Source organism: Hyalella azteca, unplaced genomic scaffold, assembly GCF_000764305.2.
Source record: "Hyalella azteca isolate HAZT.00-mixed unplaced genomic scaffold, Hazt_2.0.2 contig7752, whole genome shotgun sequence".
NCBI classification, from domain to species: Eukaryota; Metazoa; Arthropoda; class Malacostraca; order Amphipoda; family Hyalellidae; genus Hyalella; species Hyalella azteca.
The window spans coordinates 69198-83278 of NW_025937868.1; the positions used below are offsets into that span (position 1 = coordinate 69198).

At 36.2% G+C, this 14081-nt stretch overlaps 2 protein-coding genes across 2 annotated transcripts; one reads left to right on the forward strand and one right to left on the reverse strand.

Annotated features, from left to right (window-relative positions):
- Positions 1-4753: 4753 nt before the first annotated feature.
- LOC125178195 lies at positions 4754-5518 on the reverse strand. The gene is made up of 2 exons (XM_047881385.1): positions 5407-5518; positions 4754-5019 (listed from the first exon to the last, which is right to left on the reverse strand). The coding sequence occupies exons 1-2, from the start codon at positions 5516-5518 to the stop codon at positions 4754-4756; spliced, it is 378 nt and encodes a 125-aa protein (XP_047737341.1).
- Positions 5519-9757: 4239 nt separating this feature from the next.
- On the forward strand, positions 9758-12997 carry LOC108665881 (the record flags this gene model as incomplete). Its single annotated transcript, XM_018152688.2, has 4 exons — positions 9758-9922; positions 11314-11508; positions 11704-11829; positions 12635-12997. Coding segments are annotated over exons 1-4 (849 nt in total), but the record flags the coding sequence as incomplete, so codon positions are not given.
- Between the last annotated feature and the right edge of the window lie 1084 nt (positions 12998-14081).

The following is a 14081-nucleotide window of genomic DNA, read 5'->3' on the forward strand; positions in this document are numbered from 1 at the left end:
ACTGAATGCGAGGCGACAGCAGTAGAGATTGACTGCGACATGTCAGTTGGAAGCCAGTAGTTATACTGTTATCAAAACATTTAACGTCGCTGTCAACTTGCTGTAGCGCATCTTAGTGACTTTAGTATACTGTAGCTGATAAGCATTCCCTTTTTGGTGAGTTACAAAACTAATTTATACTGCGAACATAATATTGAATCCCATGTGGGGTGTTACCGGATCAAGGAGGAGTGCTGTGCTGATGGTTAAGCCGCTACTCGTAATTTGTCTCTATAATGCCAAGTTATAATGCCATATATAATGTTCCTTCGATAACGTTCTTTCGTATTAATGTAATATCTGTTCCATTTAGTCCTGTTTGAATAAACTCTTGTTGGTTTGCAGGAGCGTTGTAATTAAGGAGAGTACCTCACATAAGTTAGAAATGAACCCTAGGAAGCAACCAGCTTCATTACAGAAACATTATATTTATTAAGATAAATATGTCAGAAAATTACGTTAAAATTAAATCTCTCTGCTGTTTATTATTTTTTCCGTGGAACTGATAGTGTGAAAAAGAATTAAAGTGACCCATCAAAATTGGAGAAACCTAAACGAAAAATGCCTTGTCTTACCGACAATTTCTGGTCCGTCGTCCGTGCAGAGGTAACTTGGTCCACTATCCGTGTTGAAGGTTTGACCGACTTGCACGATCTCGCCACTGGTTCCAGTACAGGTATCTAATGTGAATGAAGTGTTATTGCTTTATTATTAAAAATAGTGACCCAAATTTGTATTTCATGTCGATATTACTAATAATCATAGCATTCTGCAATGACTTTTAAATGAATTATATAGATTCATTTGGTCACAAACAGGCCTTCGTGACCTAGGCGTCGAGGACGATTTGCCTACCGGGTCTGAGGACGGCAGAATACAGAGACGTCGCTCCAGCGTGGCCTGGAACTGCTACGTCTAAAACACATACTAAGGATACTAAGGATCCTTACTTGTGTAGGATTTCCTGATTTTACAAGGAGTAGCGCCGACGTTGCCATTCTTCCTGCCAGCCACAGCTTTGACCGCCTCTGCGCTCCAGATTTGACACTGTGAGCCCTCGCGCGCTGCAGAAAAACACGACGCCACGGACCAGTTGAGGCTCTGAGCGATGCCCAAGCAATGCATTGCTGAATCACACGAGTGGGAAGCGGCGGTTGTTTGCAAACTTAATATTTTGAAAGATTTTTAAATGATCATATCATACGATACGACCTTTCCATGTTAACTTTGAAAGTAATCTGAATGAATATGTAAGTCTTTCGCGTAATTTATAGGCTTGGACCCAAATCATAGACAAAAATTCCTGAAGAAATTGCAGCTACGCTTTAGGAAAATAATTACCGTTGTACGATTTGTCTGTTTAATTACCTTCATTACAGACAAATTTCGTGAGTAGCATGAAGAGCAATTTGTGCAATTTTCCACTTCTAGTTATAAAGAAAGTCAGTGTTCTTAGAACAAGCATGAAAAAAAAAAAACATTTCCACTCATTACGCAGAAGAGTATCGTACGTTCTGATTAAATAATTACGAAGTAATCAGTGTCTTTTTCCAGTTAAGGCTTGACTATTAAGTGCACGCTTAGTGAGAGGCACAACGAAGCATGAAGTACCAATATAAAATTAACCATTATAATGCCTCTTGTCAAGTCATGCGTGGCATAGCAGGAGCCTGAATTATCTTGACTGTATTCGATGCGATGCTTTTACTGAGCTACAATTTCACTACATGTCAAACGATGCATGAAGACATGAGAGTCGTGAAATAGGCGGTCCCTGGAGAGGGCTTTGTTCTCAGGTATCAGCCAAAGCTTTTTTCATTTCAACGTACAATCTCATTCGTGCATGACTACATATATATATTATAATTATCTGCGATGTATATTCGTGCATGACTGTATTCGTGCATGACCGATATTAAACAGATAAAATAGCTACCTAATTTTACGTAGCATTTTAATAAAAATATGCTATGGGGATGTTTGAAATCTAGTTGTTTACTGTACTAATTTATGTCGGATTTCTTGACTTTTAGTTAACTGTGTGGAAATTAGAAATAGCTATCTTGCTAGCAGTATTGCTTGGTGGTAGTATGAATACAGATGATTGAGTAATTCGCAAACACGGGAATTACTTAGTATAATTATGCGACTGCAAGATTTTTCTGGCATCGAATAATGAATTATATCATACATTTATGTAATTTATCGACTATGCACTTCCATATCTGGGTTTTGACCAATTTAAAAAAGGAAGCAGATTCACTTTGTAAGTGGTTGCGAGTGGTTTCTGAAGCCAAGAAACTTTCGTCATTTGACTCTAATAATGTATTCAAAGCTCTATTTAAAATAGGAAACATATAATTTTTTATTTAAACTTTCACAGTTGCTACCTATTATCAATCTAAACTACTAGTTCTTTTATACTGAAAATATAGTAATAAATCTCGGTAATTTTGAGGATATTTGATTTTCATACAGGCAGGGTTATTTCCCAGAAATTTTATAAATAAATTGTTCAAACCGATAATGCTAATTTTTCCAATCTGTCCTTTCTCATTAAATTAATTTCTCCAATTTAATTCAAATCTTTTTGAACTATTTTTTTAGTTTGTCGGCAAGAACTGATTTTAACGAAAAGCAACTGCTTCGGAAACATTATTGGGGATTATACGGTGTTATCTGGACTTGAAGTTGCAAGTTGAAGTTGACAGAGAGGGGGAAATAACTTGTCGCAGTACATATCACTCGTCATGAAGCTAGAAGAAATTGCCAGCAGTCCGCAGTCAAAGCCATCCGCGCCAGTTGGGGATGTTTGATCCCAATAACCTGTACTGAGGGCATTAGGACTTTCCAGGAGCCAACGTCAGGTATCGTTCACTTTCTTCAGGCCTACGTAAACGTCTTGTTGCACTGTCAGAAAATTAGAGTTATTGTGTCAGTTGAATTTCAGTTAATTAGTCGTAAGTTGATGGCCCTTAATTCAGATAGATTTTACACTTCGGTGTAAAATCTATTAATAATTCCGACCTAATATTAAAACTTTTTAATATTCCGGCCTAATAAATAAATGAGATTTATACCAAAGTGAACATTGAAATAATCCTACGTGACTACACCAACTAAAAAAATCCCACGTCGCTTCTACCCACCGCTGATAAATTGTTCAATTCCTAATTAGTATTTCAATTGAGAAAATTTACTTGAGAGGAGAAGCGAGCCAAGAGGAAACATTCTCGACTCCCGACAATTAATTATGTCAGCTTTTATTGTGCATTAACAATGAATTATTTTATAAACATGAATTTTATATGCATGGATTATCAGAATTATTTCCAATATTCTCCAATTTTGTAACAATATTTTTTCTTACCGCTTTGCGACATGAGGTACCTCTGCACTTCCCGAAAATGCACATCACTTGTTACAGACAACAAATCTGCACCGCGAGCCATGCAATCCATGCGAGCGTCGCACCAAGTCATCGCGGTGGACCCGATCATGAGGCATCCCGCCGCCGTCGACGTGAAGGGGTCTAGGCATGCTGTTTCAGGCTCTGAAAAACCAAAATTTTTAATTATGTTTCTTAAATTTGCTTCCGAACATCAATGGGGTACATGACTCCGGCGACTCAAACTTGTTTGTTTATAAGACTCAACAAAAATCTCTCTTAGTGAAGTTTGTGATAGTAACTGACAACAGAAATGTTTTGCAGATGTCAGATGACTGCTTTTTATCTCGAAAATAGTACCAAGCCTGTATCGTGTGCTACCAATACAATAGAGGTTGAAATGTATGAGGGATTATTTAATATCACGTAGATTCTGATTGAAATTGTTTAATCATTTGCAAACATCTCGTTTGGCTTATGTCAGCTTGTGCTCTTTGCTATTTTACAAGACAACACACTCTAATGAAAGCAAGTTTGCTGTTAATTAGAATTAAATTTATAATATGTAACAGTAACTGCTGAGAAAACCACCAAATCCAGTGCCTATGTGCCCATACTTGCTGTGAGTTGCTGTGGGCCATTTTCAGTACAGTTGAATATTGTCAAGCAGGTCGAGTCTTGCGGGTAAATTTCAGTGAGCCGAGCCACAGAGCCGCTGACTTTAGTGCATAGTGCCACGACTGAATGGGTTAAATACAGAAAAACATGGATTCTAAGAAAATGCCGTCAGTTTCTAAATTTGCCAGAAACACTAAGAAAGCATGTTTATTTACGTCATATTCACAATCTATAATTCAATGCTCATGGGATTCAACTTTAAACAAAATTAATTGTGCGTACCAAATGAAAAATTTATCAGAATATTATTATTCCTTATATTTCCCCATTAATATATTTAATTTACTTAACTTATGGCATCTTTAAAGCTGGAAATATTTCTCATAACTGAATTATATAAGTGCGCTTTTAGAAGCTCATTGCAGTATACATTTGAAGTTCTTTCATTTAATATTAACTCCGAGGTCTTTTATTTAACCTCTTCGTATTTGCGTATGAGTACCAATAGAGACTTAAAATGCGACAGTTTATAAATCCATAAATCCAAAAATTATGAGCCTATTTCTAGCTCTTGATTTCAATATCTGTTAAAAGTGTCTATCGTCAACGAATGTAACGTTCTTAAAAGGTTTCCTTCGTACAAACAAACCATATCTCGGTAGTTAATCTGATTATCTGAGCACTTTCGTCAAAATAAGACATATACAACTAAAAACGAATATCACCGCCACACACGTATAACACACCTGGGGGCGCATGTAGCTGACAGAGAGGACGAATAATCTTGTCACAAGGCATATCCACCGCCAAATAGCCGTAAGATTGTGCCAACATTGCGCAGTCAAATCCGTTTTCCCCACTTGGAGAATTAAAATACCAATCTCCGCTATGGTCGGCTCCTGGACTACGACCATCCAAAAGCCACATCCAGCTATTGTCCACTTTCTTCAGAGCCACGTAAAAATCCTGCTGCACTGTTAAAAAAATATAAAAACTTGTTACTAGGTAAAAATATTCTCATGAAATATTCCTAGGCCAGTCAAAAGTTAATTTTCCAAGAATCCACAAGCCTTTGGATAAATTTCGAGCGATTTGATGTTAGTAAATGACAATTTTATCACTGCAAAATTAATTGTAATTTAAAGTGATAGGTCCTAGTCGGAGGTCTTTAAAAGTAAACACTATCATGTCAATCCTTCATTGCTGATTAATGTTTTCACAGATATATTTTATTATTTTATGAATGATTAACATTATATTAACACGTATCATGCATTGTGTACAGTAGAGTTAAATTAAAATAATCAAGTAACAGTTTTTTTCAAAATTTCTCGTAATGCAATTTATCACTTTTTTCTTACAGCCTAGCGACTTGAGGTAGTTCCGCACTTCCCCAAAATGCACATCACTTGTTACAGACAACAAATCTGCACCGCGAGCCATGCAATCCATGCGAGCGTCGCACCAAGTCATCGCGGTGGACCCGATCAAGAGACATCCCGCCGCCGTCACAGCCAACTTTCAATTAATAGAATATCGCCTTTAATCTCGATACCCGTTTTGCCTCTCGTTTTCAATGATCTTGTTGAAGGAAAAGTAAAAAAAATGAATTTTACTTCCTTACTTCCCCGGAAATTTTTTAAATTTAGCTATGAAATAAATGTTAGTGCAGTGATTGTTATGCGTCCGATGAAAGATGTTTAATGTAAAACTTTTCGCTAGAAAACATTCACATTAATTTCTCGTTAAGACGAGAGATTCAGAATTTTCACCTATAAAAGCAACTTTTAATAATCTAATAAAAGCTTCCAGCAGATTACGTTTTTTCATATGAAAAATTAAGAAAGCTTCACAAGCTTTAAGATTACACATGGATTCATACATTGGAACGTTTAAATCCATTCATGCATTCTTAGGTAGAATTTGACTGAGCAATAATTTTGTTTTCGAATATTAGAAATCGATTCGTCAAAATGGGGTGACCACTCGTATTCAATTCAAGGTATTTATATTTATATTCAAAGTACATTCATTAATCACACGTTTCATCAACAAAGTTTATTTATGTTTTATATTATATTCTTCATGCATTTATTTATTCCTGCTGTTTTTTTACGTACATCGCAGCGTGAAATGTGGTCTTCTCTCGCATGCATCTAACTAAGAGCAGGTAAAATGAAGCCTTATAATAAAAATAACCTACGCTAACGATAGAAAAATCTCAATTTATTTTAAAAAATTGTAACTTGCGCTGAAAGAACCATTTATCATATTGTGCATGAGTTTTGTGTCACTTGTCGATGACGAGAAATGTTTGAAAATTGTACAAATGTTCACACAATTCCTCTGAGAATGAATTCATCGCTAAATGGATTTGTATAATAATCATTTCAGCATAATTTATAGCCAGTCCAATGAATCAAGTTGCTATTTTTATTTAAAAAAATTTTTCATTTAACAGATGACAGTTGAATGGTACGTACACCGAATGCATATATTAGGAATTGCTTCTACCTTGATTATGTTGAACAATAATCATCGGAACTTCGATACAAATATCTTCACCAACATCGTTTGAATAATTAATATGCTCTGATGATATTCATGAATCATTGTTCTAAAGTATCCAAATTTCTACTCATAACTGTCTTTGAACACAGAATCGAGAAAGATAAATTTATTTTTTCTTTATTTTTAATTTCCATTCTACATTCACCAACGTTCGTTCGCTTCTATAGAATTCTTAGTTATGGTATGAGGTTGCTAGGGAAAATTATGGTGCACAAATTGATAAAATATATAGTGTGATCACTTTACTTCAGGTACATTTACATTATAATAATATGAATGAATCATGTCATATTTCCTGATTAAACTCAAAGAATTGAAAAGTTTATACAATGAAATTCCACAAAAAAAATTATTATGGAGGACTAGTCTTCGAATCTTTTGTCCAATAAAAATTTTTTCCCTTCCATCGGATGTTGAAAATTGGCGAAAGATATATCATTATTATAATAATATTATATAATAATATTTTATATTGTATAAGACGATTATATCACATATTCCAAAATTAAAATGAAACTAGAGCTCGCAACTGCGGATCACTGCGAGCGCTGCAATTTTCATTACACTTATAATTTTTTTCTTGGAACTTGTCTTCTCTAGGCTAACCTAAATTTTTAATTTTTTTTTTTTGATGTGGCAGGCCGTTGGAGAAACTTGTCACTTAACACACCCGGTGATCATGCTATCAAAATTGCGATTTTGTAACTTTGACAGCCGACCACTGACGGCTTTTCAAGTTAAACCTATCAATCGCGGCCGAGAAATTGTCTGCTATGAGTAGTTTCGAAAGTTTTAATAAGACGGCCTTGAAACTCCAGTGCACTTGGTGAATAATTAGATATAATTCAGAGCAACTTCTTGGACTCGCATGATTAATGTTATGAATGCCTTCATCTGCAAATTACGATTAGATGCTCGGAAGAAATTATTTGTGCATCGAACTTCATTTTAAATTGTTTCAATGTTTTCCGAGGTAATGACAAACACAAATTTAACTATAATAATAATTCTATAAATGTCAGTATTTACTAAGGCATTAATGTATTAATTTCACCTATTAGAATAATATTTAATGTAGTTAACAGCCTCGAGCTATTCAAATAATTGTAGCTAAGAACCGCTTTGTGTTAACGCGCTTGCTGCCTAACTACTCATCATAGCGTGGCGTGTCATTTCGTGTCGTCCTCGGAGCTCCCAACATCCCTTGATCCAATGATTAATAACTAAAGAAAATAGCTAATTATTGGTCGTTGCTGTAAATCATGTACTCAATCCAATATATGCCTTCGTTTAGCAAATCACTTGATGTGAATGTAAGCTCGTTCCAAATTTCTCCTACTATTTTCGATGTCATAAAAGGACCAAATAAGTCTGCAAATATAGTGTAACATGGGGCAGCGAGCCCACTGCGGGTCATAGGCCCATAGCGGGTTTCTCGCTAAGTATGGCAGATATTGGTCCGTGTTCTCTACCGCCGGTCGACAGTTTCACTGGGATGAAGTGTACGGATTTACGTTTTGCTAAGTGTTTGCGTTATTAAGTTCTTTGCGAATAACTGTTTTAGTCCAGATAAAATTTTTTTTGCCGCTAAATAAAGTTTTTTTCCATTACTATAGATGAAGATTTTGAAATTACTTTGAATTATTTTTTCAAAGTAATATTTNAATCATTGACAGTTGAGAGGTTCTACTGGATCGTGGCTAAGGTGATATGTGTCTTGGAGTATTTTATTTTCCAAAATATTATTTGTTCTTATGTACCGGATAAAACCCATAACACTTTCTTTTTCGCACACACATATGTAGATTCTAAATTAAAAAATTCACAACATTAACTCGGTTTTTGTGTTGATGAACATTCAGTCACCAATCAATGCCTTGACGTTCGTTACCACAAGATGGGCCAATGATCCTGCTCAGCAGCTCTGGTGCCTTGCAAGACAAAGAGGACTATGCAAGTTAAGGTATCAATGCATTCTGTGCTTCAGAGAAAGGCTTTTCACTGAGTACTCTGCGCACATCTCTGTGCGCAGCCGACAACACACCCTGTGATCATGCTATCAAAATTGCGATTTGTAACTTCGACAGCCGACCACTGACGGCTTTTCAAGTTAAACCCATCAATCGCGCCTCCTACCTAAATCTCACCTATTACAAACTTATTCAAAATATACTCCATCAATTTAATTAACCAGCAATGTATAAGAAGATAAATGAAATCAATAGCCATTGTAATGGTCGATCCAAGTCGAGGATAATATTAAGCGCGCTAGCTTTAAGGGGCCGAGTTACGCTTCTTCAATCGCGCAGAACATCTCTTGTGATAGGTTTGCCTCATTCTAACGCTGTTCTCATAAAAAAATTACTTGCAGCTTTCTCTTGAAGGATTATCCTATTGTTCCATGAGGCTATGATACATGTTCAACGTACGCAGCTCTAAGAAACATAAAAAAACACACCGGGAATACGGCTTTTCAACGCCTTAAAAAGTTTATATGGGAATATTTTTCCCGATATTTACAGGATGTAATAAACAAACATTTTCTAACGAAAGTATCTATCCGGTAAGTCACTAACGACAAGCGTCTCTACTTCTTCATCTCCATGGTTCAATTTTATGGGCCATCTTGAGAACAAAAGACTGCCAAGGAAGTCAAAGGAAAGATTAAATGCTGTTTTTAAGTGGTTCTTGCAGAGTATAGATAGGCCTGGAATAATTTAGTGCTGTTTTTATGACTTCCCAAAGGCACGGCGGCGAAGGCAAAACACAAATTTCCATGAAAGTTCAACTTAAAATACGATATCTTCATTGAACTTCCTCTCACTTCTTGGTTTCCGGATCAATATAATAAACTTGCTTATGAGTTTCCAGATCAACATAATAAACTTCGTTATTAATCGTGACGAGTATTGTACATCACTACATCAATTGTTTGGGCTCTGTAAGAGTTTCTATTGTTTGGTCTGCTTTTCTACTCCGGCAAAAACTATTGGATAATCAAGCTTTATTTAGCTAATTTATTTGGTGTTTTATCTTCTTTCACATTCTTGGTTACGCAAACTAATGGCATAAGTATTATTAGCGTTATATTTGTTGCATAAAAATCAAGCACATACATTAGGATCCCGCTTGTCATGAAACATGGTTTGTATGTCGCCGTGTCACGCGTCGATGTCGCCCCAAGTTTACTCTCACGATGAAGCGCCCACCATGCAAGTCTGGCTCAACCGCCTGCCGCAGTCGCGTCGCGCTCGCCGTCGTGGTGACGTGTGTTCCGTTCCGGCGTCTGGCACTCTAATATCGAAGGTGAAAGTCTTATTATTTTTCCTCACTATGGGATATTATTTTATCTCCTCTAAATCTAGACTTTGAGACGAAATATTTCGTATTTAGAAAATGAATGGCACGGATCACTTTCTGCAAGCGGTAATAAATTATGATGATTTCTTCATATGTCACCGACAATCTATTTTATATAATTTCGTATAGAGTTGAATTTTTTACGTTATTAGGCAAGATCGCAAGAGTTATTTCACTTCTGGTGCAATTTTGGGGAATAGACGCACATTGATCGAATCATGAACAGTGAAATGGGAAACTATAAAGCTATTTGCCAGCCCTTATAATAAAAGAACTCATTTCCAAAGCCTATGATTTATTTAGGTCACTGCCGTCGCACAAAGTCCACAAAGATCGCTTCAAAGAATGAGCATTTCCTCAAAGTTATCATAAAAATCTTGTCATAAATAAAATAAATAAAAAATCACAATTGTTTTTATTTTTCTATCTAAGAATCTATACACGTACCAAGGATCGATTAACGTACTAAGGATCGATAAACGTACATAAAACAATTGTATTGTTTTAGTGAATCACAAGTGAAATGAATGAATGTGAATGTCATGAATATAATCTTTTCCGCCTTGAATTAGTCTGCATATATTGGCAAGCGAACCCGACTCGTGCATGCAGCAGAAGTCGAAAGTGAACGGGTGAAAGATGGTCAGGAACGAGTATTCATGCATGGAACCCTCGGCTACAAACCTGCTCCGGCTGATTTGGTTACATTTATAAACTATCACCGAAATCTTGAATGTGCTTATCAAATGACAATTTTCAAATGTGCAGCATTCGAATCGTTTGTAGAAACCATAGCTTTGATGTTATAATGTTATCAATACAGTGTAAAACTGAAATAGACGTTATTCCTACTCATTTTTTACATTTAAATATTTTATTCACGCTGAATTGAAGTTTCTTGTAATTAAAAATTTTACTAAAAATTCTTTGAAATTAAACTCACTTCACTCTGCATGATTCAATCGAGTTTCAATACAACGCACATCTCAATTAACATTGCAAGTCACTCATAATCAGGAAGTTATTCGAGTTCATGAGAGTTTAATCTTGCACGATGCGTTTGTTTCCTCATAATCAGTAGAGTGCTGGCCTAAGACCATCATCATCGGGAAGTTATTCGAGTTCATGAGAGTTTAATCTACCACGATGCGTTTGTTTCCTCATAATCAGTAGAGTGCTGGCCTAAGACCATNGAACATCATTATACGTCAATAATCTCAAAATAGCCGAGCTTATTTTCAATGAACATGTGTTTTGTTTGTATTAAAAACAAACCGGAATCATGACTAAAACTATCATTTATGAAATAATATTTCTTACTGGAACTTCTTCATCAGATGTGGCAACCAACGTTGTTCTCACTTCTGGCGCTGACCGCGGCTGTGAGAAGCTCTGCGGTTGTTCACTGCCAGCCCAATGACTCGAGTTGTGCTCAGTGCCAGGCTTCCTGTGATACCATCGCCTTGAGTGTACTGCCCGAGTGTTGTGAAGTGTACAGTGCCTGCTGTCCTACATACAGCGCGCAATGCCGAGTAAGTCGAAAATAAGGTATGCATCAAATAGGAAATAGCAATGAGATTTTAAATTGCAGATCTATGTTCAAATTTTCTCAATAAAATGCTGAAAATTATCAATTCTCCATTTTTGAAGAATATTTATTTATAATATTTTGAAGAATAAGAAACACATGATTCTTATTCTGCTGTTATATGCCTGAATTTCATAAGCAATGTGAAGCCAATGCCGCATTGGATGAGCACTTCCCGGAGTATTGCTGTGCCTCCTTCACCGACTGCTGCCATATGGTGCCAGGACTCAACCTAGAAACCAACTTCAATGTCAAACAAACAACTGTAAGAAAGATGCAAATTATCATTTTTTTACTCAGTTCTTTTTCTTTTTTATACCCAATATTTCTTAATCTCCTCACAAGTCCGGCATGAGATACTTTTGTACCATCATTATTTATTATGTCCTTGACAAGGTCTTACGCGCCTTTCTCTCAATGAGCAATAAAAAACCCTTATTTTATTAGTTTTAATTCTGAAGTTCTAAAGTTGTTTTCAAAAGCAAATGCTTTACGTTGTGAAAATGAATTTAGAGTGAAATTTCATTTTCTATTATCTAAGTGCAAAATGAAATAGTAAGCCCAAAACAAACTATTTTCTACAAGTTCATTTTCTCTGTAAGAAAACATAAAACGGAAATTCTAGGGGGATCTAAATTAATTAATATTATATATGATCAGAGGCATTGAACGTAGAGGATAATAGGTGCCCAATATTTTGATAGGAGAGAAATATTTTTTAATGCTAATTTTAATTTATGTTTGAATGCAAAAAGCCATTTGCCCTTCAATCATGAGCTATGATCCAAAGTAAATGAACTAACCATGACTGAGTAGTTTTTCTCCCGGCTCAATTGTCATTTTTGCTCCACTTGTGATATCTGAAAAAAATCATCTTGACTAGAAAGCATATGACGAGGCTGAAAAATATTGCAATTTGCCCCGATAAAATTTTCTAAATTAATTTCTCATTTTTCAACCGTGCATCAGAAATACAGAACATACCTTGATATTGTCAAGTGCTTGTCCTTGTACAAAATTTTTTTTTCTAAATTAATTTACTGTCAAGTTAATTTACATTTGAACAACAGAATCCTCGCGATCAACGAGTACTTGAAAAGGCCGCTTCAAATCAGCATTCTTCTGACACACACCACGAACCAAATGAACCTCTTGAAACGACACAATTTGAGTACTACGACTATCCATTAGATGAATCAGAAGTGGACGGGTCTGAGTCTGAACCTGCGTCATCAACTCCTCAGTTCAGTTCAGTTCAGCATTCTTCACTGAGTGAACCGCGTCATGAATCTCAGGCGCTTCAGCAATCTCAGCCTCTTCAGCAAGGTCAGCCGCTTCAGAAAGCTCGACCACTTCAACAAGGTCAGCCTCTCGAGCAATCGCAGCCTCTAGACGAAGCTCAGCCTCTAGACCAATCTCAGCCTCTAGACCAACCAAAATGCACATCACTTGTTGCAGACAACAAATCTGCACCGCGAGCCATGCAATCCATGCGAGCGTCGCACCAAGTCATCGCGGTGGACCCGATCAAGAGACATCCCGCCGCCGTCGACGTGAAGGGGTCTAGGCATGCTGTTGCATTCTCTGAAATACCATGATTTGGAATTATATTTCTTAAATTGGCTACTGAACATCAATGGGGTACATGACTCCGGCGACTCTAACTTGTTTGTTTATAAGAAGCAACAAAAAAATTAATCTCTCTTCGTGAAGTTTGAGATAGTAATTGACTACAAAAATGTGTTAAAGATGTCAGACGATTGATTTTTATCTGGAAAATAGTACCAAGCCTGTATACTGTGATACCAACCCAATACAGGCTAAAATGTAAGGGTGATTATTTAATATCAATATTATTCTGATTGAAATTGTTTAATCATTTGCAAACATCTCGTTTGGCTTTCGTCAGCTTGTGCTCTTTGCTATTTTACAAGACAACTCACTCTAATGACAGCAAGTTTTATGTTAATTAGAATTCAATTCATAATATGTATATAATATGTATATGTAATATGTAGTAACTGCTGAGAAAACCACCAAATCCAGTTCCTTTGTATCCATACTTGCTGTGATCGGCTGCGGACCATTTTCAGTGCAGTTGAATAACGTCAAGCAGGTCGAGTTTTGCGGGTAAGTTTCGTTCAGCTGTGCCTGGGTTCCGTCCTCTTTTGTGCATCGGTTATTCATCGAATCTTATGAATGAAAAATAATATAGTTTAACAATTTTGAACGAGACTAATACGATTTCCGCCCATGCGAATCAAACATCAATAACTAAATTTCATGTTTATATAGAAATTCTGGAAACAGGAAGTTGACTTAAATAATTTTGAATAGATTCAGTAGCCGTTTGTTTGCGATAATGATTAGCATTAGACATGAAAACTTCAATTATTTCACGTTTCTTGTTCCTGGAATATCACCCAAAATTATAATATACAATAGTTAACGTACCCACGAAGGACTTCTTGATTTTACATTGCGTAGCACCGACAGCGATGCCCACACCGCCCGGTG